Source organism: Naegleria gruberi (assembly GCF_000004985.1).
Source record: "Naegleria gruberi genomic scaffold NAEGRscaffold_43, whole genome shotgun sequence".
Taxonomy (NCBI): Eukaryota; Heterolobosea; class Eutetramitea; order Acrasida; family Naegleriidae; genus Naegleria; species Naegleria gruberi.
In genome coordinates, this window is record NW_003163284.1 from 224,078 (window position 1) to 247,335 (window position 23,258).

Genomic DNA, 23,258 nt, shown 5'->3' on the forward strand with positions numbered 1-23,258 from the left:
TGGTTTAAATTTCTGTTGAATAATCATCGTGATGGTTTTATTGCCCTTTCGATTGCTTTACATCTTCCATGATAAGGTGGATTTATAGGGCCTTAGTGGAAATTGTAAATTCTATCAAAGCATCTACCTAAGAACAAAGAAGGACAATGTGAAACTAATTCACCACCTCTCACAAAAGATTAGGATTTAAAAAGATAGGTAATCTCTTCTTGGATATTAGCTTGTCCATACTCCAAATCTCTTCATAGTTGGTACCATCACTCGTTGAGATGATACCTCTTCCGTGCTTTTTAGAATAGTCCCACTTTCCCTTAAAGCAACCACCATTGGCAAAGTAATAAATTCCCTCACCATGTTTCTTATCTTGTTTCCAATTTCCCTCATAGACATCACCATTCTTATAACTGTACACTCCATATCCTTCCTTAACATCATTCACAATGCTGCCTTCATATATTCCGTTGGAGAGAATGATTTTAGCTTGGCCAAACTTTCTGTCTCTTTCCCATGTTCCTTCATAGACAGTTACTCCATCACTATAGTACAGCGCTCCAAGACCATGTCTTTTACCTTCAATGAATTCACCCTCATAAACTGATTGGTCCTTGAAAATATATCTTCCTTTTCCATGAGGAAAGTTATTGGAGAATTCTCCCTCATAAGACTCGCTATTACTGTACAGTAGGACTCCACTTCCTTCCTTCTTGTCATCTCTCCATTCACCTTTATATTTGTTGGAGGAGGTTTTTAAAACACCCTTTCCATGTTTCATTCCATTGACAAAAGTTCCTTTGTACATGGAGCCATCTTTGAAGATTTGACTACCTGCACCATTGGCTTTTCCATCTACAAAGTTGCATGTCACTACATTTCCATTGTAGCCAGTTAATGTTCCTGCACCATTTGGAATAAAATCGAAATGTTGACCAGTGTAAATTCCTTCTCCTTCAATTTCAAATGAATCAGTGTTATCATAGGATGGATCGTTCTTAAGGGCTGATTTGTTCAAACTGCTTCGAGAAGTATTTAGTGCTGAACGATGGTTTTCAATCTTTTCAAGAATTGGATCAGATCCCCTATCGAGTGGAACTTCTTCTGAGAAAGGTGCTTCAAGACCAGGCAAATCTCCCTCATCAATCTCCTCAACAATCAACTTTTGGAGTGGTATTTGAGGTGAATATTTACACCAAAAATCATCATTTGTAAATGGTACACTGGATTCTTTCAACATTCCATTCAGATCATCAACGTGCTTTCTCGTTTTTTCTATCTGCTTGTTGATACCGTCAATGTCAGATTCATTTAGGAGTGTGGAATTGTTTCCCTTTTCGAGGGTAGGCATTGGAGTGACCATGATGGTATCGTGGGGTTGGTTGTGGTAATCAATCTTGTAATTAATATATGCTTGATGAGTTGGTGAATTAGGGTTATATTGAGAGAACATGGCAGCAATACTATTATTAAGAGTCCTCTTTTCTGAGCTTTTAGCTGTCTTTGCTGGTTTGGTTTCACAAAGGAAGGAGTGGCCATGAGTGGAGAGAGCTTGTCAACTCCAATTGGAGATACATTTGGGAATAAATGGGAAGGAGTTGAGAGAATATTTTTCATGATAGCTAGGGGAGTTGGAGGTTCGAATGTATCTGCAGCTTCATTAATTTCAATTGGAGAAAGCTCGTCCTCTATTGATTTTGAATTTGAACCACCTCCTGCAAATTTATAAACAACAAAGAAGGGAATGCTTATTCCTCTATTTAACAGAATTGAATAAGGTGAAACGATAAATCCAATTATTAAATCCCAAAACTTACCCTTCTCCAAAAAATTCAATTTCAATCAAATGTGATACAGTCATCATTTTGGTCAATCCTCTTGTTGACTCTGAAATGTCACTCGGAAGAATGACTTGAATTGTCTTGCTGACTTCGTCTTCAGTGTGGCAATCTGTCAGAGTATGGAACACAATGACATTATTGTCTTGCTCCTTAAAGTCATCCAATAATGATCGATAGGAAGTTCTCTCCACTACCTTGATGATTATTTCTTTGGATTTCACATCTAAAGCACAATCTTTAATATCTAGTGTGAACTGAATCACATCCTCTGGTATAAATACATTTCTTGTGAGCTCAATGTTACATTGACACGAGCTGCTCTCGCCGTAACTATAGTTGATTGGTTGCATACTAGCCGTTTCCTTAATGTGTACTGTAAATGAAGAAATACAGCTCAAATACTGCTCTTCATAGTCACCATCCACATTTTGCAGCAAACACTGGACTGATGCATTGATTGTATAACTGATGGTTGCAAAGTTTTTCACAATCGATGGTTCAATATTATCTGGGAGAGTGAAAGAAAATTCCAACATGTGTGCTCCCCTATAAAAAATACTTCTTCCAAACCTAGTCTCAATTTGTGTAATGACATTTTCTTCAACAGATAATTGTGGATAGAATAAAGATTCCTTTCCCAAGAGGGTAATAATTGCCTGACTCATTTCCATTTTGATTGCATTTTTCAATTTCACATATCCTTTTACAGTTTCACCAGGTTTAAACTCTTTAGATTGTTTTTCGTATTGAATTGTAATTTCATAAGGTTGTGTTTCTGCAAAACTATTGTTAAACTTCTTTCTCTCCTCGGAATTCTTCTTCACCTTAATATTATTAGAGTGAGGAAGAATGTCAGGACTCGCCTCATAAGGAACTGCATACATAAGCTCGGAAGATTCCGACTCTGTTATCAATTCATCCTCTTCAGCAGCACTTTCCATCAACATTTCATCTACACTCTCTCCTAAACTAGAAGGCTCTGAAATTTCTTGCAACATGTCATTAGATTGACTTCGAAAACTAGTGGCATTCTTATATGGAGAGGAAGAGTCCAAAAACTCTTCGACTGGTTCAAGTATTTCAACTCTACTTGAGTCCAATTCCTTCTTCACTGCAGCTAAAGTGCGAGGAGAAACAATTGGAGAAGATTGAGGAAGGCCCTCTCCTGTTAATTGCTGTTTTTGGTTCTTTTTGAGGGTGAGAAAGTCTTGAAAGGAGACCATTGATGATGAATTATTTTCCTCAATAAGGCTCAAAGGTTTTATGGTAGAGATTGATACGGCTTCTTCTTCCTCATTGTATGATATTGGTTTTTCTGCAGTTTGTTCGACTGGTTGATCTTCCGAAATGGTTTGATTCGATAGTTGCTGTTCTTTCTCTGCTATTGTTAAATCTTCAACCTCAACCTCCTCATCAACATTTTGTGGAGTATTTATCAGAACGGAGGCTGCCAGTTCCTTTCTTGATGTTGTGGCCATGCTCGAAAGAGAAGGTGTCGAGTCGAGCGATGTCATTCGATGAGGTGATATTGGCAGAGACATTTTTTAAGGAATTTAAAAAACCGTTACATGTAAATGAGTGAGAGAATTGAAGTTGAAAATAAATAAGGATTGAAATTTAAACAGTTTTTTATTAATGTTTTGAATCGGAGGCGTTTGGTATAATTGTGTAATCTTTGTGAAAATTTTTGGGACTGTACAGTAAGATTTATTTACATTAATGTTGGGTCTTGATGCTCATAAGGGACTTGAATTGAGCATATTCGAGTTTGTTTCCTTCGTAGGAAATTCCATTTTCCTTTGCAATTTTAGGAACATCAAAATTCAAGTCAAATCTTTCACAGAAAGATCTCATTTCATTGATAGAGATGGTTCCAGTCTTGTTTGGATTACCTCCGAGAGCAATGAATGCATCCAAAATGTCTTCTTCATTGGCTTCATCATCCTTACTAGCACTATATCTTTGTAAAAGTTCCATAAATAAATAAAATTCAATCTTGTCTGGATTAAAAGAATCGGAATGTCTTGAAGAACTCAATTCATCATCATTACTATCCTTTCCAGCATTGTGAGCCTTGCTCAGAGCATCCAACAATTTTAAAATTTCATCCAAGGAAATTTCATACCCAAGTTCTTTTAAAAATCTAACAATGTCTCGGAATTGTTCTATCACTTACCTATAAATGCTTCTTTAGCATCCTTAGCATCAATATATCCCAAATCATGATAATCATAGGATGTATAAACTTCTCTAATCCTTTCCACGTCTTGTTCAGTGTACATTTTTTTCAGTGTTGTTTGTTTTCATGTTGTAGTTTGGCGAGTAAATTGATTTGGGAATTGGCGGGAAATTTAGGAATGAGATGTTGTTAGGTTTATTTTAACAATTCTTATTTCCTTCCATTCAAAGCAATACCAACAAACTGATAGCAAGTCAATATGATTATTATTGGACTCTAATTTTTTTACTCAAACACCTTTATTGTGGTCTTGTAATCTCAAACTGCATCATTCTATAGATTTATGCGCATTACAAAATATTTACTTGGAACATAGAGTTCCATAACAATACATCGTTACCAAACCATTCACATGACACACGTCAAAATTTGAATAACTAATTCTCTAAACAGCCAAAAAATATGTCAACACAACATCACTTTCCACATCAACACATTGTTGCAATGACATCTTCTCGGCAATACTCTCAAAGACACAAACCACTTCTTATCTTCTCCCTCATCTGTCTTATCCTATACGCAACAAGCCTTCAACCCCATCATCTCATCTCGGCACAACTTGCACGCTGTTCACCACTGATAAAAAATGGCGCCAACGCTGAGGATGCATTCTTCAGCTATTCTTATGCGAGTAGTGATTTTAATTTGACTTCATCTTCTGCGTCATCAGTTTCGAGTGCTGGAGAGTTTACTCACTATGTGGATACGCAAACGTATGTGAGTGGAGTTTCATCCAAGTGGAGACAATTTGATGGAAATATGTTTTATGTTCTTGGTGTGGTGAATGTAGATGGAACAGTGGTAAATTCGGGAGGTGAAACTCTTCAAGAGGTGTTGAGTAGGAAGAAATCTGATGAGAGTGTTTCATTGTTGGATGTTGTTCCTTTTATTAGAAAATCAACATTTGCTATTAGCAGGAATACTGGTGACTATTCCATTAGTATGTACAAGATGTATTTTGGACAAGGAAATGAAGCTAGGGATAATTTGACATCTGTGACTACTAGTAGCTCATCATTTGCTGGATTGAATGGTTATGACGCAAGTGGTAATTTAATGACCATGATGAATGTGAAAAGTTTCAATGCAACTTCTTCAGTTTCTTTGGACCTTGAGTTTGGATACTATTCATCTAAATTGGAAACTGTGTTTATTTTCACTTTGGGAGCCAGAGCTTACAATTCTTCTGGTTTCTCCTTGTACAATAGTAATTACAATATTAGATTGGATGGCTCAGCTATTGAGAGTATTCGAAAGTCATCAAGCGAGCAGCTAGTTCTCTCTTTCTATGTGAGTGATGCCAGCTATACAGGTTTATTTTCTTCTCTTGAGTATACTACAAAGGCACAGATCTACCCATTTCCCACCACAGTTAGTGGCTTTAGTTATCAATTTGTGAAATTTAACATTTCTGATACTTCCAAAGTCACATGTTCAAACTATCCTAGAAGTGTTCTGTATTCTTCCTTCTTGAACACTACACTTGCTATTGATTGGATCCTATTCGGATTGGTAGTCCTATTGACTCCTCTCTTTTTAATTTTCAGAAACGAACAACCACTCAAGAGTCGTTTAATTGTTCCCTACCTAGGTATTGTCTTTTTACTGATTTTATTTATTGGAGTTCAATATTCGATAGATAGTACTAGGCCATCAGAAATTAAGAGCATCATCAGTGTTTCATTCTTTATAATGTCTTTGTTTGCATTTATTTTCCAAGCTTTTCGTTATTATTATTTAAGATATCTCTATTCTAAGGTATGTGGTAAATCAATCTTTTTGGGAAAAGCTAACCCAAAATGAACTATATAGACTGACATTAGTGTGAAACAATCCAGAATTAAGAAATTCCTTTCCTCCAAGACTGTTTTTGTAATAGCACTAGTTGTTTCAATGGTTTTAGGTATCATTTATCTTGTTGTAGTCTTATCAGTTGCCTTGACCTCAACTAGTGTAAGCACGAATGGAGTAAAGGAAGATGTAGAAGTGGAATATTATACAAGAATAGCAATCCCTGCCTTTACAGTTCTTATTTTAATTTCTTGCCTCCTTATTGATATTTTGCTTAATATCAAATCATTCTTTGGTAATATTGGAAGATTCCTCTTCTTTGAGGATCCTCTATTTTTCAGATCTGAACTTTTGCTTGTCATTCCAACATGTATCTTTTACGTGATAGAGTTTGTACTCAATTCTGGTAAGTAATTATTTTCCAATATACATTAACAACTTGTAGAAACTCGTCCATATATTGATGGATCGCTCACAACTTTCCTCATTCCAAAGAACATTCATGAAATTAGAACAATGATTGGATTTTTTGGAATTTTCCGTTTCCTCAATCTATTCTGCTTTGTTCTCTTTTTTGGTGAGGCTCTCGTGCTAGCTGTTACCATTACACGAGTCATTAGGAGAAATTACAAGCGAGGCAAAAAGGGATTATCTCTTTTACAACCACACAATAGTCCTCTAGGAATGTTCAGATCTAAATCAAGTTCTGAAGATGATATAATTGAGAACTTTGTATCAAAGGATGATGGACACAAGCTTTTAGAAGAATTTTCCAGAAATGAGTTTTCAATTGAGAATATTTTACTCTATGATATTTTACACCAGTTCCCTAATGAGAAGAATGATGAAAACAGAAGGAAAATTCTCTTGGATATTTATCTGAAATTCATCATGTCAAACTCTGAGTTTGAAATTAATCTTTCATCTTCAACTCGTAAGGAATATTCCCAACTTATTGAAGATTTACAGGATAACAAACCACTGCAACCAGATGAACTGATTCAAACCCTCAAGATTGAGGTTATTCAAAACATGGCAGATACATTCAGTCGTCTGGAAATGTCTCCAGAATACAGTTCACTTCTTTCTAAATGGGAAACTGAAAAGGCAACAGCCCTTAAAATATAGAGAATTCATTGATATTCAAAGTTATCAAAACTCTTTTATGTACACCACTAGACATTTTCTTCTCGAAAGGAAATTGTATCATTAGTTATCACTATTAAGTTTTAGGAAACTTGTTTAGTAATATTTAATCCTTACCTGAAAGAAGTTTTTATTTGTCCGCCTCTTGCGTTTTCGTTGTTATTAATTAGAATTAAAATTGGATAATGTGCCTTATTAACATCCAAGAATGTAACTTCAACTGAGAATTTATCAATACTTTAAAGATGCATTAATATTAGACCGTTCTCTAGACCTTTCGTACGTACTTTCTACAAAGACATCCAAGAAAATCACTACTCAATATCCAAATTATCATCCAAATTACTCCACCCTCAATTGTATTTAAATTCGCCTCAATCATGCAATAATTTTCTGACTTGAAAAAATCAAAATGTCTGCCACTTTCGAATCAACAACAAGCAAACTCTTCACACCACTCACATTGGGAACTGACAAAATTCCAGCCAGTCAGAGAATTACTTTGTCCCATCGAATTGTGATGGCTCCACTCACTCGTTGCAGAGCAGTGGATGTAAGTATTATCAACAATTTTCATCTTTAACTGTTAAACACAAATATTAGGGAGATTGTGAACAAACAGAACATGCAATTACTTACTACTCTCAACGTGCCACACCAGGTGGTTTAATCATTGCTGAAGCTTCACAAATTACTCCACAAGGACAAGGATATCCATGTTCTCCAGGTTGTTATTCTGAAGCTCAGGTTAAAGCTTGGAAAAAGGTGACAGATGCTGTCCATCAAAAGGGAGGTGTCATCTTTTTGCAATTGTGGCATGTTGGTAGACAACGTTATGCTGACAATGTATCCTCTTCTGCAGTTCCAATTCAAAATGAAACATCTACAAATTTGAAAACCAGAGAACAACAATTGCCAACTACTCCAAAGGCATTGTCCATTGAGGAAATCAAGGTCATTATGGGACAATATAAGCAAGCTGCTAGAAATGCTAAATTGGCTGGATTTGATGGAGTAGAATTGCATGCTGCTAATGGTTATCTAGTTGACCAATTTTTACAAAATGGAGTTAATAAGAGAACTGATGAATATGGTGGTTCCATTGAAAATAGATTGAGATTTATGCGTGAAGCTATTTCAGCATGTATTGAAGGATTTGATAATCAATCTGATCGTGTTGGAATTCGTTTGAGTCCAAGTGGATGTTTCTTGGAAATTAGTGATTCAGATCCAAAACCTCTCTTTGAGGCAGCTGTCAAGGCATTGGATGAATATGATTTGGCATATATTCACCTTGTAGAACCAAGAATATCAGGTGGAGCAAATTCAGATGATGGCCAAGCTGAATCCAAACCTGTGGTTGTAACCAAGGAATTGAACCCATTGACAAGATCTCCAATTATTTCAGCTGGTGGTTTTACTCCAGCCACAGCAAAGAGTACCACAGAAGAGGGTGCCACAGATATGATTGCTTTTGGAAGACACTTTATTTCTAATCCTGATTTGGTTGAAAGAATTAGAAATGGTCATCCACTTAATCATTATGATAGAAGTACTTTCTATGGTTCCAAAGATGTTGTTACTGGTTATACCGATTATCCAACTTTTCAATAATTATCATTTCACGGATTATTTAATTTCCTCTTTTTTAATTAATAAATTATCATATGAGATTGTAATTGAGTTCTGGAATGACACTAATATAGTATTTCTACAAAATAATGGTTGTATTGTTGTTCAACTTTGACATCCTTACTTAAGGTAATCTGTCATAAACTTGAGACCTTCTTCGTTAGCCTTATTTCTTTGCCTATGTCTTCCAGTATTGTTTATTGGTTTATGGTTATAAATACTATTCTTCTTAATTAAAAATGCTAAATGATCCGATGAGACGGAATCGAACCGCCGACCACAGGATGACAGTGTTCCTTGCTACAGTCCCATGCTCTACCAGCTGAGCTATCATCGGTACATTAATGATCATTAAGGTCTATTCCACTATGTGTAATAAAGCATTATTGATGTGGATTGATGACCATTTTCATCTATAATACAACCAAACAGGTGGTGTCGCATCGACAGAATAATTTCGATTTATTTCTCTAGAATAAAGTGATGCTTCCAAAATGATTACAAAATTTAAAAATTAGTTTAAATTTAATATTTTTAATATCAAAAAAATGTCAGCAAATGAACACAGGGAAGATTTTGATTATTTGGAAGCCATGAAGGAATTGGAAGAATTTAAAAGAGATCTGGGCGAAAATCAACGTATTATTAAAATGAATAAAGAATTGGATGAACAAATTGCAAATCTAGAGAATAATAAAGTTTCTCTTTCTGATATGGATGCGGAAACTAAAATGAAACATATAAAGGCTGTTTTTGGAGAGCAAGCTGGAGATTTTCTTAAATATTTAGGGGAAGTGAATGATTCTAATGCTAGAGTGGAAGTAATTGCTGAGAGTATTAATAAATCAATGCGTGATGATGATATGATTGATGATAAATAAATTGAGAAATAGTTTGGAATATTCTAGAAAGATTATCACAATTTTATGTGGAATTACAAACATGAACATTTCTTAGATTCCTCTGGAATCACTGGAAATGGTTGGAAATAGAGAGAATTAACTTGTTCTTGAGAGAGTTGGAATGAATAACCCTCACCTGCAATAAGTTTAACATTAACTTCATTGGTTGGAGAGGAAGCAGAAAGGGAATAAAGACCAAATTTACCATTTTCAAATTCATATGAAATACCATCATCCAAATAGAGAGAACCAGAGCATGTGCCATTTCCATAGGTTTCATAAACTATTGGGGATGTGAAATTGTCATAGACTGACTGTTTGCTTTCAGCTCTCATTGGAATAATAGAACCAGACTTGACAAGCATAACCATCTTGGAGAGAGTAATGTCAGTAAATTCTACGACTTGGCCTCCTTCATAGTGGGTTTTGTTGGTAAAATCAAACCATCCTCCTTCATGGTTTGGCAAGTAGACTCTTCTACTTGTTGATTGACTTTGTAAAATAGGAGCTATCAAAATGGAATCACCAAACAATAATTGAGTATTTTCAAATTCTTCATTGTAGCATTCCTTTTCATGTGGGAAGTCCAACCATATTGGTCTAAGGAGTGGTTGATATGATTGTTTCTTATCGGTGGAGCGTTGAATTTGAGTGTAAATGTATGGAATCAATCGGTAACGAAGTTTGATAAAGTGTTGACATGCCTTTTCGCATTCCAAACCAAAGGCCCAAGGATTTTGCTCTAAAGTGTCCTTCATAGAGTGGCTTCTAAAGAATGGATAGCAAACTGCCGCCATTCCAATCCATCTTGCATAAAGCTCTGGATTACAATCAGAAACGAAACCTCCAACGTCAGCTCCAACCATAACTTGACCTACAAGGGACATGTTCAAAAGCATGGCAATACTCAATTTCATATCCTCAAATGTAGAATTGTTATCTCCTGTCCAAGACCAGGCATACTTTTGAATGCCACTGTATCCACTTCTTGTCAATAAGAATGGTCTGGTATTTGGTTGTAATCTTCTCAAACCTTCATGAGAAGCACGAGCCATTAAATGTCCATAAGCATTGTGAACAAATCTGTGGGCTAGTTTGATTGTCTTGCCACTTTTTTGGGATAATTCATGTTCCACTGCCAATGTAAATGTCTTGGATGTTCCATCATTGAATACAGCTGGTTCATTCCTATGAATTTAAATTTGTTAACAAAAGGGAGTAATTAAAACTTACATATCATTCCAAAATGCCTGAATTCCATTATCCATCAAATTTTGGTAATACTTTCCCCACCACAATCTCACTCTTTCATTGTAGTAATCTGGAAATTCACATCTATTAGGCCAAACTCTTTCCACATATTCCTCACCAGAAAGTTTACACCAGACATTTTCTTCAGAACCTTCTTTATAGACCTTATATGCCATTGGATTGTTTTCTGCCTTGCTGATACCTGGATCAATAATAGAAACGAAACGTTGTCTATTATTGAGCAGTAAATGATTTGCCAGTCCAATAGGATTTGGGAATTCAGTTTTGGAAATTGTAAAACACTCAAAATTATTCATATAATCAATGTCCAAATAAAAAACATCACATGGAACATCATGTTGAATGAATCCATCACTAATTTCTCTGACCTTTGATTCTGGATAGTAGCTCCATCTACATTGTTGGAAACCGAGAGCGTACTGTGGTGGGAGAGAAGTTCTTCCCGTCAATTCATCAGTGAAGGACTGAACGAGAGCAAGTGGGCTTTCTCCGACTATTAAATAAACTGGAAGTGCACCATATCTTTCAACTGAAATCTTGATATTTTCAGAGGTGGTAAGATCCCACTCTTGCTTGCTAGTAGCATCAACAAAGATTGCATGACTCAATTGTTGAGAATTTCCAGAGCAAAACATCAAGAATGGACATGATTGATACAATGGATCAGAATTGAATGAATATCCAAAGTGATCGTAGTTCCAAAACTTCCACTTTCTTCCATCCTTTGACAAATTTCCAGACTTTTCTCCAAACCCATAACATTTGGTATGTTCTTGTGAAAATTCAATTAAAGTTTCATAACATTCTTGATCTTCCCATGTATATGATGAATCTTCCTTGAAATATTTGGAGGTAGGATTCAGATTTTGAACTGGAATTTTATGAGTTTCATGTTTATGAGTGAGTTTGAAACCTCTCTGTAACACATGATCATCACTCACCTGAATTAAATCAAATGTAAAGTTTTCATAAACTCTCAAAAGGGTCTTTCCATTAGAACTAGACAAATCCCATGAATGTTGATCATCATTTTGAACAATAGACAGTACGAGTGCTTGTTCAATCAAGTTAGTTTCATGCTCAACAGCAAATGATTCCAAAGTTTCATGACTATTAGTTGTTAATAATAGTTTTGTTAAATAGTAAATATTAGAAATTTAGTTATGATAATCGTTGATATGGTGGTTAAAAGACTCACCTTTCCTTCGGATCAGAGATGTCCAATCTCCACATATGATCGGAAAGAGCTCTAACACTGATTTTTACCTCTGGGTGAGAATCCACTGAAGAAAGAATAGCAACACGGCCTTCATCAACACTTTCACATTTGATTTTGTTTGCTGACATTTTTTTGATTGTGTCATGTTGTAATCACCAGCTCTAAAAGGTATCGAAAAAATCATAATCATCCAAATCCATTTCCCATTCATTAGTAGTACTATCCACACAGACATCCAAAGGAAAATCATACTGCATAATAATAAGTTTCGGAAAGTGGTTAAAGAGACTTCTAACATCATCGAATGTAACATCATTTCCAATCAAGGTAAGTGATATCAGTGAGTGAGCAAAGAGACCCTTTGAAAGTTTTAACACTCCCTGATTACTCACAGAATTGAATCCAAGATCTAAATCTTCCAAATTTGAAAAATTAGTGTGAGCTAAATAAGTTGCACCTTCATCTGAAATATTATTGAAATTAAGATTGAGTTTTTTCAAATTCCAAAACTTTCTATTCATACACAAACATTTCACAACAGAATCTCCCAACCTATTTCTACTCACATTCAAATTCTTCAATTCTGACCCTTTGAATCCATTCAGAAAGTTTTCTAATACCTTACCAGTACAATCATTATATGACAAATCCAAATCTACCAATTTCTCTAAACTTATCAATGTTTCAAGACCTCTATCTCTCATTGTACAATCATGCAATTTTAAGCTAGTTAATCCTTTCAAATAAGCTATAACCTTACAGCCTTCTGAATCAACATTTTGGTTACTCAAAGCCAAAATACGCAGAGATGAAAAGGCAGCTAATTGCTTAAAGCCTTCGGAGGAGATACTAGAATCTCTAAGTTTGAGTGATTGTATTCTAGGAAATTGAGTCATCTTCTTCAGATCCTTATCAATGACAAATTCAATAGGGAAGGAGAAGAAGAAGATTGCTCCTCGTACCATTTGATTCCATCTTTTACAAATTAAATAACATTTACTAACGAGAATGTATCCGTCCAAATAGGAAAATATATGTTCGGTGAAAATTTCGTCAGGAAGGCTTTGTATTTCCATTTTTTTTAAATATTAATAAAATTACATATTTAAACAATTATACGTAATAGTTAATATTAAATATATTAAAAACACAATTAAAAAAAATGTCGAAACAAGGTGGAATGACACGATCTTCCCTCCAACAACAAGGAAATAGAACCAAAAAATCTAAAAAACCAATCAAGAAAGAATCCATCTCCGATCTTAGAAAGAACATTCTCGGATCAAAATATGACGATGAAGAAGAAGATTTATCCAGTGGTGCTGCTGATTTCTTCAACGTCTTTTCTCCTATTGAAGCACAGGCTGCCTCTCATAACGTAAAGAAAACAATTAGGAATAATCAATCACCACTTTCATCGGCTAATCGTCGAGTCACTAAACATGACAGTGATGATGAATCTTATTTGAAAATTAGACAAGACAGGGATTTAGTTCCAGTCACTTATGAACCTGTGGTTAAGAGGGATTTAAGTAAATTATTTGGAAAAATTAGGATAAAAGAGGAGGAAAGAAGGAGAATGGAGGAACAAGAAAACTTTTTCTTCACTGATGATTCTACTTTGCAAAATAATGCAGAGGATGAAAATCTATTGAGTACTAATCATGGTGATATTGAAATGCCAGAGAAGACGGAAGAGGATGAGTGGGTTGACTTGTTGGAATATTGTAAAAAACAACTATCGGATATTAAAGTTGGTGTTTTCAAACTCAAGTCACTCCATCAACAACATGTAAAATTCACTGTACAAAAGAATTTCCAAGCAGAGGAACAGGAAATTAAAATTCAAACAGACTATGTAAAACAATTAATTGCCCAATCAAAGAAGAGTATTGATAAATTTGACTCGTATGCAAAAGTGGCTAGACGTAGGAAAAAGACACAATTCGAAACGCTTGTAAATAATGCTAAAAAATCACTACTCACTGATTTGAGTAATTTATCTACTGACTTACAGCATGAACAAAGATCATTTTTGGATAAGCTTACCCAACTAAAAACTAAACGAAAAGAGCTACAAAGAATACATCAAAATGAACAAGTTGAGGAATTTTCTAAAGAGGAATTGGAGAGAATGGAAGCAATAGAGCAAAGATTTTACGAACCTAATGTATCAGAGGAGCAAATGCATGATTTAATGTTGAGAGAACGTGAAATTATCAAAAGAGATCAGGAATTGAGGTTTGTTTCAAATATTTGTAATATAATTCTTCTAACTTTATAACAGAGAGGTTCTTCAATCCATTGTAGAGTTGCATGAAATGTTTCAACAAATATCATCACTCATTATTGAACAAGGAAGTCTTCTCGATAGAGTTGACCACAATATTGAACTCACTTTCGAGAATGTCAAATCTGGAACAGACAATCTCATTATTGCAGAAAGAGCACAATCTCAAGGTGGAGGATGTATGGTATGCCTCATTATTGGTCTATCTTGTGTAGTTGTTTTTCTTTCCTTCCTTCTCATCATCAAATTAAGGTTTGTTTCATGTAGTAATCTAACTATTCATATTTAACAATCTATAGTCTTTTGAGAATATAATTCTACTGATGATTTTGTATAAAATATCTATTGTAGATTGATTTTAACTTTTCTAGAGCATTTTCAGCATCCTCTGAAGAACTAGAATAGGAAGAGCTTGAATAATGCTCTGGAGAGGAAGGATTTGATCTATCATTAGGGTTAATATATTGATATAAGGTTTTTGGAGATTGTGAGTTCACTTGGATGGCTTGGTTGGTGTAGGAAGGAGCTTCTTGAATTTTAAACCTTTCCTTCTCAGTTATTGTTGGTTGCTCTGCTTGGAGATTTTCAGTGGCATGTCCTTTTGAATTTTTAAGGTAAACTTCAACTTTTTCAATCTTATTTGTTGCACCAATAATTTTGAAAGCAATCTCATCATCTCCACCTAGTGTGGTTAAACTATCATCAAGTTGTTGAGCCTCCTCTGATATTAGTGGTTTTGATTGCACATTTTCAATAATCATACTTGTCTGACAAGATTTTGTTTCCACATCTCTTTGTGCACTATAATAATTAGGAGCATTAATAATTATTTCCTCAAAGCTAGTACTACCACTACTGCTGGTCAATAAGGATGAGCTCAAGTTTGGAGAAGGCTCAAGAGGAGTTCCGGGTAATGAAATACTTTCATCTTCCTCACAAGGAACTTCAACAATTTCTAGTGCTTTTGGTAGGACAATTTTGTGTTTCATTGAGCTAGTAGTAGTATTGGATGAGGAAGGAAGTTTTGAAGTGGAAGAGCTTCTTTTTGGTTTAGGAGTTGCCAGTGGAGTTGATTTTTTAGTTTCTACTGTTTTTGAGATTAGTTTTGGAGTGGGAGTTGTAGCACGCTTTGGCGTGATTGTCTTTTTTAATGATTTCTTCTCCTCCACTGTAGTAGATGATGAGATCGACTTGGTAGAAGATTTTAATGTTGATACCTTAACTGATTGAGGTCTTGGTTTCTTAGTACTTGAAGGTGGGATGGTAGTCTTTTTGTTGGATGTTTTTTTTGATTTTTTAACTTTTGGCTTGATGTTTTCCTTATTACTTTCTAATGAGGTGAAAGAAATATCCAAATTATTTCTTCTTCTCGTAGGTGATCCATAATTATTAAACAAGTACTTGTCAGAATAGTGCTCAAGCTTTCCGTACAATTCATCCGAGTTTGTGGTCATGGTAGATTCAGAACACAATGAGAGAAGATCATCAATAGTTCTTTGATTTTCATCAGCAACAGGTGCAATCGAGGAGATTGATGTATCCAAATATTTAGTTTGTTGACTCCTTGAATTGTTACTATTAACAGAGTCTTCGAACGAAGAATCTGATAATTGCCTCGTTGGTTTGCATTTGTACTTGTCTATATAATTCTTTAAAAGATCGAGAGTTGAATCCAAGTCACTCAGATGTGTTGTCGACTTGCTTGGAAGAGTTCCACATTTCGGCTGTGTAGATTGCTTAACACTCAAAGGACTCAGGCTACTGTCATCCGATACACTAAGATTTTTAACAGCAAAGGAGTGTAACTCTTTGGAAATCATATTCATCTCCTCCCATCTAGAAGATACTGAGGATGTACAAGAAGCTATTGATGAATTAAGGCTCTCTCTATTACCAACACCAATAATAGACAACGATGATGAACATGTTGATGATGGAGAGTAAGAACCAAGCCTAGATTGTTGAATGCATTTACTCATTTTTTTAAATTTGAATATTAAAAATTGGCGCCAACCAACAGTCACTTGCCTCAATCCATTGACTCTTGATAATGCGTGGTGGATCGCACTCTATTAAAGCTATTTCAAAATATCAATAACAATTAATTAGGCAATTTGAAGTAACTACAACTTTCTGCTTATTTTGAAAATTGTAAAATCATCTTGTTTTCCTCTCCTTGCTTGAATTTCCAGTTATCTACTTTCTCTCGTAAAATTCAAGTAAAAAAAATCGCAAAGATGTCTGAAAAGCCTGTTGTTGGAGACTATAGCGTCGAGTATTCCAAGTCGAACCGATCAACATGTAAATTAACCAACAAAACCATCAAGAAGGACGCGCTTCGTATTGGTAAAATTGTACAGTCGCAATCTTTTGATGGTACCTATCCGATATGGTACAATTTCGAAGGTAGGTTTTTAACTTGGTGATGATCATCAACATGTTATAATTGTTGCTTTTTTGATCGTACAATATCTTGTTTGGATCACTCTTTATTGCTTTTATGTATGATGATATTTGTGTGAATACCTATGTTGTATTATCTTTTATCTTGTGTGGAAAATTAAATCATTTGATGATGATGAATGTGGACGAAACAATCACCGATACAGATTGGGCAAAGGATAAGAAACTTGTTAAAGAATTCCAAACAAAATGCAAGAAGGTTCATGGTTTGTCCAAGATTCGTCTCGAAGATCAAGAACGTATCAAGAAATTGATGGGACAATCAAGTGATGATGCTAATGGTGCTAGTGATGATAATCTCTCCGAAGAACAAAAGCAAAAGAAGAAGGAATTTGAAGAGGAAAACAAAAAGATTTGGGAAATTAAAGACAAACTTAAGAAGTTAAAGTCTTTACCATTACTGAGATCAATGCTCTCAGAGAATGATCAAATTGAAAAGGGAGGTGAAGATTTATTAATTGATAGATGTGCTCTTGGATTATTGTTTGGTAACTTGCCTGCTTGTCCAAATGATGAATGTGAAGATGGATATATGACCTTCGCAGGTGGTGTATTTAAATGTAAGTAGTTTTTCACCATTTTCAAAATGTGGTGTTAAAATATCAAATTCTAATACATGTTATCTTCAGGTCATGGTAAATTACCTTGGGCAAAGTGTGACTACACATTATCTGTTGATGATGCATATGAAAAGGCAAAAGACTGGATTATTCCAGATGATATTGCCGAATCTAAACAATTTGAAGATTTTGAATTTAAAAAACACAAAAAATGTAACTTTGCTTTGGATACAACTGTTCGTGCACCTGTTGCCTCTTCAAGTGAAGAAAAGAAAGAGGAAGAAGAGGAAAAGGAAGAAATTGATCCAGAAAAGGAAAAATTACCACTTGGTAATTTCAAGATTGCTTGCTCTGGTAAATTGAGTATGAAACAAAGTGAATTGCAAGAAATTATTGAAGAAAATGGTGCTACATTCTTGAAAGATGTTTCAAGTGGTTGTACTCACTTGGTTTGCTCAGAAAGTGAATATGATAAGGAAACAACCAAAGTTAAAAAAGCCAAGAAACAAGGCGTTTTAATTGTTGATGAAGATTGGATTCACATGTCTGTTGAGAAGGAAAGAAAATTGACAGAAGATGAAACAAAGGAATATGTACATTACAATCCTCAAGATAAAAAGAGAAAAAAGGAAGAAACTGAAGAAGAAGAAGGTGAAGGACAAGCAGTTCCAAAGAAGAAGAAGGTAACCATTAAAGGAAGAGCTGCAGTTGATGAAGATTGTGAAGATGCTGATGTTTTACATGTCTATGAAAAGGGTGATGATATTTACTCTGTACATTTGAACTTGACAGATTTATCTACTGGTGCTAATTCTTACTATGTTGTTCAACTTTTGGAACATGATACTAGAAAGAATTATTATGTATTTAGAAAATGGGGTAGATTGAATACAAATATTGGTTCAAACAAACTCACTGAATATGGATCTGATTTATCATCTGCCAAATCAGAATTTGAAAATACTTATTATGACAAGACTGGTAATTATTGGTATGATAGACACAATTTCCAAAAGAGACCTGGTAAATTCTTACCAATTGATGTTGACTATGGTTCAGATGAAACTGATTTGGATAAGTTACAATCAGAAATGAAGAAGGATTATAAGGGTAAATTGCATCCAGAAATTGCCAACTTGGTCAAATTAATCTTTGACGTTCAAACAATGAAGCAAACATTGAAAGAAATTGAAATTGATACTGAAAAGTTACCTCTTGGTAAATTGAAAAAGTCACACATTTCAAAGGGTTATGAAGTGTTAACAGAAATTCAAAATCTCATTAAGAGTGTTCGTGAAAAGGAGAAGGAAGCAGGTGTATTTATGGAAGATGATCCACCAGCAACATCTTCAGTTGATACAACCACAACTGCCACTCCTTCATCATCAGTTGATGCCACTTCTGCTCCAGTTGATAGTTCAAGTGCTACTCCTTCTGCAACTCCTTCATCATCAGCTGATGTCGCTTCAAGTGCACCTGCTGCTGTTGTTGAAAAACCTAAGAAACCTAAAACTTCAATTCATCAACAATTCAAACAACAATTCCTCACCCTCTCCAACAAGTTCTATACCATCATTCCAACTTCAAATCCAGAAATCATTGATGATGAAGATGCTTTGAGTGCAAAGGTTAAGATGATTGAAGCTTTACAAGAAATGGAAATTGCCACCTCACTCTTGAAGAAGGATGACGAAAGTGAAGAAGATCCATTAGATGGATACTATAAGAAGTTAAAGACTCACCTCGAACCACTCGGCAAGGATAGTGACATGTTCAAGATGGTTGACACTTATTTGCAAAATACTCACGCCTCTACCCATCGTGAATTCTCACTTGAATTATTGGATGCCTTTGAAGTTGACCGTGAAGGAGAAGGTGAAAGATTTAAGAAGTATGAGGATTTACACAATCGTAGATTATTGTGGCACGGAAGTAGAGTTTCAAACTTTTGTGGTATCCTTTCTCAAGGTTTGAGAATTGCTCCTCCAGAAGCTCCAGTTACAGGGTAAGTCAACTTCGTTCAATATTCTTTTTTAACAATTTTTCTATCCATATTTGTTGTAACTATGTAACATTTTTATTATTTCAATTTTATAGTTATATGTGTAAGTAGTTTAATTATTTCACTCATTTGTTTAAAACTAAATTGTTAACAGTTGGTAAGGGTATTTACTTTGCTGACATGTCTTCCAAGTCTGCCAATTATTGTCGTACTAGTCCAGATCAAAGTACTGGTATTTTACTTTTGTGTGATGTTGCTTGTGGTAATTTATATGAACGTTTACAAGCTGACTATATTGAAAAGTTGCCGCGGGGTTATCACTGTTGTTTTGGTCATGGTAGAACTGAACCAAATAATACCATGTGTCAATATATCCTTGATGGTAAGGTTATGGTGCCACTTGGTACACCATCTGCCTCATTGTTGTACAATAGACATACCTCATTGTTGTACAATGAATTTATTGTCTATGATGTTGATCAAGTCCAGATTCGTTACTTGCTCAAAGTTAAATTCAATTATGACAGACGTTATTAAATTATTAATTTATTCATACAAGACTTTCACTATTGATCCTTAAACATTCACCAATATTTCATCCCACTAAACGACAACAACAGTACGGCTCATCATTACAAAAATTTTGGCTGGAAAATAAGCACAGCGCCTCAAGTCGTTTAATAAGAAATTGGCCAGAAAAATATTGTAGTGTTGAAAAAATTGTGCTTAATTGGATATTTATTTAACTGTATCCATACATCATATTGACAAAGTTATCAATATAGTATTCAGCTCCATTCAAAACTCTGCATGGTTCACATTCTAAATTGTTAGGAGTATTACACCAATAAACTCCAACCATTGGATAGACATTACCTCCTCCCCAATTCAATATTGGAAGAACAGCAGAACAAGTAAGGAAGAAACTGACTACTGTCTTGACACTACCATTGGTCATTGGTGGTTTCTTACATAATTTAACTAATCTCCACTTGTCCAAATATAATTCAAGAATTGAAGCAACCAAGGCAATCAATGTAATCATTGGGAAGCTAGCCATACCACTGTAAATAAGGTATTGTCTATAAATGACTTCCAAATATTCTTCAGAGACGTCAAAGTCAGGTCTAACACCTTCGTCACTGCCTTTGTTTCTTCTCTTTGAAATAAAGTATGAAACATATGGAACTACCAATTCAATAGCATTGAAAACTAAAAAGTCCAACAACATTTGGATTAAATACTGATTACCCAATGTACGAATAACACATGGAACGTTGAATAAACCCTTAGTAAAACCCATAAAGAAGACGTTGAAAAGTTTGAAAAATAAGTACTTGAAAGTATTGTGAGAACGATATCCTGACCATGTGTGATGCTTTTCAAAGTTGGTCAAACTGATACAAATCTTCTTCCACAAAAAATTGACCAAACCAATCACAACTGAAATGGCAATAGAAATCAAAGTCAAATAAAGGGTATTTTGAGAAAATACTGCATCAGCAGCTTCATAGATGGTTGTGAAATTTTGAAGAATTGTAAAACCAACTGTAATGGCACAGGAAATTAACATGAAGAGAATGAAGAGGGAATAACTGACAAAATATCTTCCCAATCTGTGCCATCTGGTTGTAGATAAATTTTCCTTAATAATATCTGCATCACGATCGAATGCTTCGGCAAGATCATGTTCTTCCATATCGTATACGTCACGTTTTTGGAAACTTCTTCTGACAATGAACCAATACAATGGTCCAAAACCTAGTGTGGCAACAATACATAATCTATAATAGAGTTCATATTAACAACTATTACATTAGAAAATACATACATGTTTGTCGCAACCCACAACCAATAAAGTTGTGGAGAATAACTGCTACCATATAAGATATCAATAAGACCACCATAGTTAGAGAATTCTCCCTTGAAAAAGTTTGAAAAAGTCTCAATATAAATAGAGTCAATAACAAGATGAGGAATAAAGTTGATTAATTGGAAAAATAGCAGTAGGGCATTCAAAATGATAATTAAACGACCAAAGTCAAAGTACAGTCTTACACCCAAACCAAAGTGGTCTTCAATTTCCTTCCATTTACAACAAAATCTCAAACGAATTGAACTAAATTCGTTTTGAACTCTATTAAGGTTAGATCACTCTTATTTGAAATTATTACATACTCTTTGATTTCATCCAATCCTAAACCTGTCTTTAACAAGTAAGGTTGACCTTTTGCAGTTCTCATAACTGTATACTTTTTGTGATGTTGTACATGTTCTTTGGCTTGATTTTTTCCAAGTTGGTCAGTACTTTCAACACGATTCATTTCTGATATTTCCTGTAACCTTTTCTTTTTACCTTGTGCAAAGACATTCAAGCCAAAAAAGCCAGATTCCCATAAACTTTCCTGATTATCATGCTTGGCATTGCAAATGAATTGAGTACCATAAATATCAGTCATATCCTCATCATTCTTCTTTGTAAAGGTTGTTTTTGAGGTGAGTGCAATATCATTCACACTCATTTGACTAGATTGACGGTTAGCTCCTTCCGAAGGGGCTTTAGGACCTGATTCGATATATCCTGGAGGATATTCATGGGTAGGGTGTTGTTGTCGAGTTACATCTTCTGTTATTGGTGGTGGTACTGTTGTATTATCATTATTATTAGTATTTTGTTGTAATTCATACTCTTGTGAATGGTGATGATGAGAAGGTTGTACATTATAATTTGGAAGATAACTTGGAACTTGGGCATTGTTTGTGAGTGGAGGATCATTCGAAGGATAATAAACATTGGTATTATATGATGTTGTATTGGGAACATAGATATTTTGTTGTTGTGTCCCTGGCATGTAGCTGATATTGTACATTACATTTGGATCTTGTGGTTGATAACCACCTGGTTGTTGTGGTGGATACTGATTGTATGGATCCATTGTGTTGTTGCTCTATTCTCTCGAAATTATTATTTCTATTATTATTATTATTTAATGTATTATGTTGATGATGTTGTTGTATTGAACCAATATCAAAAAGGATGATGAACTTTTTCCGACGATCAGAGAGCTATTTCCTCTTCCTTATCTTCTTTTCAATTATTGTTTTAAAAGTAGTCGAAGAAAAAGAGTCTCTGATGATGATGATTTGAATCAATGTAAATCGGTGAAGTGGATGATGAAAATCTACAATTACGAAAAAAAGAAGCGGCAAATGAAATTCGCTGTTTTGATTTTTTTTTAAAATTGTTGATGAAGTTTTTTCAACGATAAAACAAAGCGAAAAGGAAGAGGAATGAACTTTTGGATTCTAATTAGAGGAATCGGATATTGAATAGTTGAAATTTAATACTCTACTGACAAGCACAATAGATGGCTTTCAACACTTTCAATTCTGGGTTTCTGATCTAATTGAGAATTATTATTGAACCTACCTAAATTGATGGAAAACAGCACTTCACAACTCAAAACAAGGTCTCTATAAGATTATCACACTCGATGGTATTTTATTGTTTGGTGATGGATATTCATCGTTGTTGCATTGGTCTAATGTTTACGAATCACCAATCAAGTTGATTGGATCGAACCACCAGCATTGATCAAGATAGAAGAACTGTTCCAGTAGGTTTTTATAATTGTTTATAATAATTTGTTACTTTAAAAGTGGTCGACAACAGTTTGGTGCTATTTTGCTAAGAATTTTATTGTGGATGGAATTTGGGTTGTTATTCTGGAGTTGGTGGAAAGATTGATACCTCAATCGATAGAAAAACATTGACTTTCACCTTTTCGAATACTTTGAGTGGTTCATTCAAATATTCCATTCAATCCTAACAGGAATTATCAATTCAAACAGCAACAATTCAAGTGAAGAGAATTATTCCATCCCCTGTAAAATCTTCTTCAACACCAGT

At 34.7% G+C, this 23,258-nt stretch overlaps 10 protein-coding genes and 1 non-coding gene across 11 annotated transcripts; 4 read left to right on the forward strand and 7 right to left on the reverse strand.

Annotated features, from left to right (window-relative positions):
• Positions 1–169: 169 nt before the first annotated feature.
• NAEGRDRAFT_51291 (uncharacterized protein) lies at positions 170–1,444 on the reverse strand (the record flags this gene model as incomplete). Its single annotated transcript, XM_002673950.1, has 1 exon — positions 170–1,444. One exon carries the CDS (start codon positions 1,442–1,444, stop codon positions 170–172), a length of 1,275 nt encoding a protein of 424 aa, XP_002673996.1.
• A 360-nt stretch (positions 1,445–1,804) lies between these two features.
• NAEGRDRAFT_70961 (uncharacterized protein) lies at positions 1,805–3,373 on the reverse strand (the record flags this gene model as incomplete). The annotated part of the gene is made up of 1 exon (XM_002673951.1): positions 1,805–3,373. The coding sequence occupies one exon, from the start codon at positions 3,371–3,373 to the stop codon at positions 1,805–1,807; it is 1,569 nt and encodes a 522-aa protein (XP_002673997.1).
• A 175-nt stretch (positions 3,374–3,548) lies between these two features.
• On the reverse strand, positions 3,549–4,114 carry NAEGRDRAFT_70962 (uncharacterized protein; the record flags this gene model as incomplete). Its single annotated transcript, XM_002673952.1, has 2 exons — positions 3,549–3,964; positions 4,009–4,114. 2 exons carry the CDS (start codon positions 4,112–4,114, stop codon positions 3,549–3,551), a joined length of 522 nt encoding a protein of 173 aa, XP_002673998.1.
• A 359-nt stretch (positions 4,115–4,473) lies between these two features.
• Positions 4,474–6,990, forward strand: NAEGRDRAFT_70963 (uncharacterized protein; the record flags this gene model as incomplete). The annotated part of the gene is made up of 3 exons (XM_002673873.1): positions 4,474–5,829; positions 5,884–6,268; positions 6,308–6,990. 3 exons carry the CDS (start codon positions 4,474–4,476, stop codon positions 6,988–6,990), a joined length of 2,424 nt encoding a protein of 807 aa, XP_002673919.1.
• A 430-nt stretch (positions 6,991–7,420) lies between these two features.
• On the forward strand, positions 7,421–8,622 carry NAEGRDRAFT_51294 (uncharacterized protein; the record flags this gene model as incomplete). Its single annotated transcript, XM_002673874.1, has 2 exons — positions 7,421–7,561; positions 7,612–8,622. The coding sequence occupies 2 exons, from the start codon at positions 7,421–7,423 to the stop codon at positions 8,620–8,622; spliced, it is 1,152 nt and encodes a 383-aa protein (XP_002673920.1).
• A 268-nt stretch (positions 8,623–8,890) lies between these two features.
• On the reverse strand, positions 8,891–8,977 carry NAEGRDRAFT_t495. The gene has a single exon. It is a non-coding gene; the product is annotated as a tRNA-Tyr (tRNA).
• Positions 8,978–9,574: 597 nt separating this feature from the next.
• NAEGRDRAFT_70965 (uncharacterized protein) lies at positions 9,575–12,047 on the reverse strand (the record flags this gene model as incomplete). The annotated part of the gene is made up of 3 exons (XM_002673953.1): positions 9,575–10,730; positions 10,776–11,924; positions 12,013–12,047. 3 exons carry the CDS (start codon positions 12,045–12,047, stop codon positions 9,575–9,577), a joined length of 2,340 nt encoding a protein of 779 aa, XP_002673999.1.
• Positions 12,048–12,194: 147 nt separating this feature from the next.
• NAEGRDRAFT_70966 (uncharacterized protein) lies at positions 12,195–12,998 on the reverse strand (the record flags this gene model as incomplete). Its single annotated transcript, XM_002673954.1, has 1 exon — positions 12,195–12,998. The coding sequence occupies one exon, from the start codon at positions 12,996–12,998 to the stop codon at positions 12,195–12,197; it is 804 nt and encodes a 267-aa protein (XP_002674000.1).
• Positions 12,999–13,199: 201 nt separating this feature from the next.
• NAEGRDRAFT_58865 (t-snare protein) lies at positions 13,200–14,955 on the forward strand. The gene is made up of 3 exons (XM_002673875.1): positions 13,200–14,274; positions 14,321–14,575; positions 14,623–14,955. Exons 1-3 carry the CDS (start codon positions 13,214–13,216, stop codon positions 14,636–14,638), a joined length of 1,332 nt encoding a protein of 443 aa, XP_002673921.1. The 5' UTR covers positions 13,200–13,213; the 3' UTR covers positions 14,639–14,955.
• Positions 14,956–16,560: 1,605 nt separating this feature from the next.
• Positions 16,561–19,902, forward strand: NAEGRDRAFT_58866 (poly(ADP-ribose) synthetase; the record flags this gene model as incomplete). The annotated part of the gene is made up of 5 exons (XM_002673876.1): positions 16,561–16,729; positions 16,933–17,346; positions 17,416–19,351; positions 19,444–19,451; positions 19,503–19,902. 5 exons carry the CDS (start codon positions 16,561–16,563, stop codon positions 19,883–19,885), a joined length of 2,910 nt encoding a protein of 969 aa, XP_002673922.1. The 3' UTR covers positions 19,886–19,902.
• Positions 19,903–20,090: 188 nt separating this feature from the next.
• NAEGRDRAFT_70970 (uncharacterized protein) lies at positions 20,091–22,284 on the reverse strand (the record flags this gene model as incomplete). The annotated part of the gene is made up of 3 exons (XM_002673955.1): positions 20,091–21,132; positions 21,180–21,485; positions 21,527–22,284. 3 exons carry the CDS (start codon positions 22,282–22,284, stop codon positions 20,091–20,093), a joined length of 2,106 nt encoding a protein of 701 aa, XP_002674001.1.
• Positions 22,285–23,258: the final 974 nt, after the last annotated feature.

Excerpts from the sequence above, each read along its gene's own strand:
- NAEGRDRAFT_58865 (XM_002673875.1), top strand. The coding sequence starts at position 13,214 with ATGACACGATCTTCCCTCCAACAACAAGGAAATAGAACCAAAAAATCT. Across the intron at positions 14,275-14,320 it reads AAAAGAGATCAGGAATTGAG|AGAGGTTCTTCAATCCATTG; the intron begins GTTTGTTTCAAA and ends ACTTTATAACAG.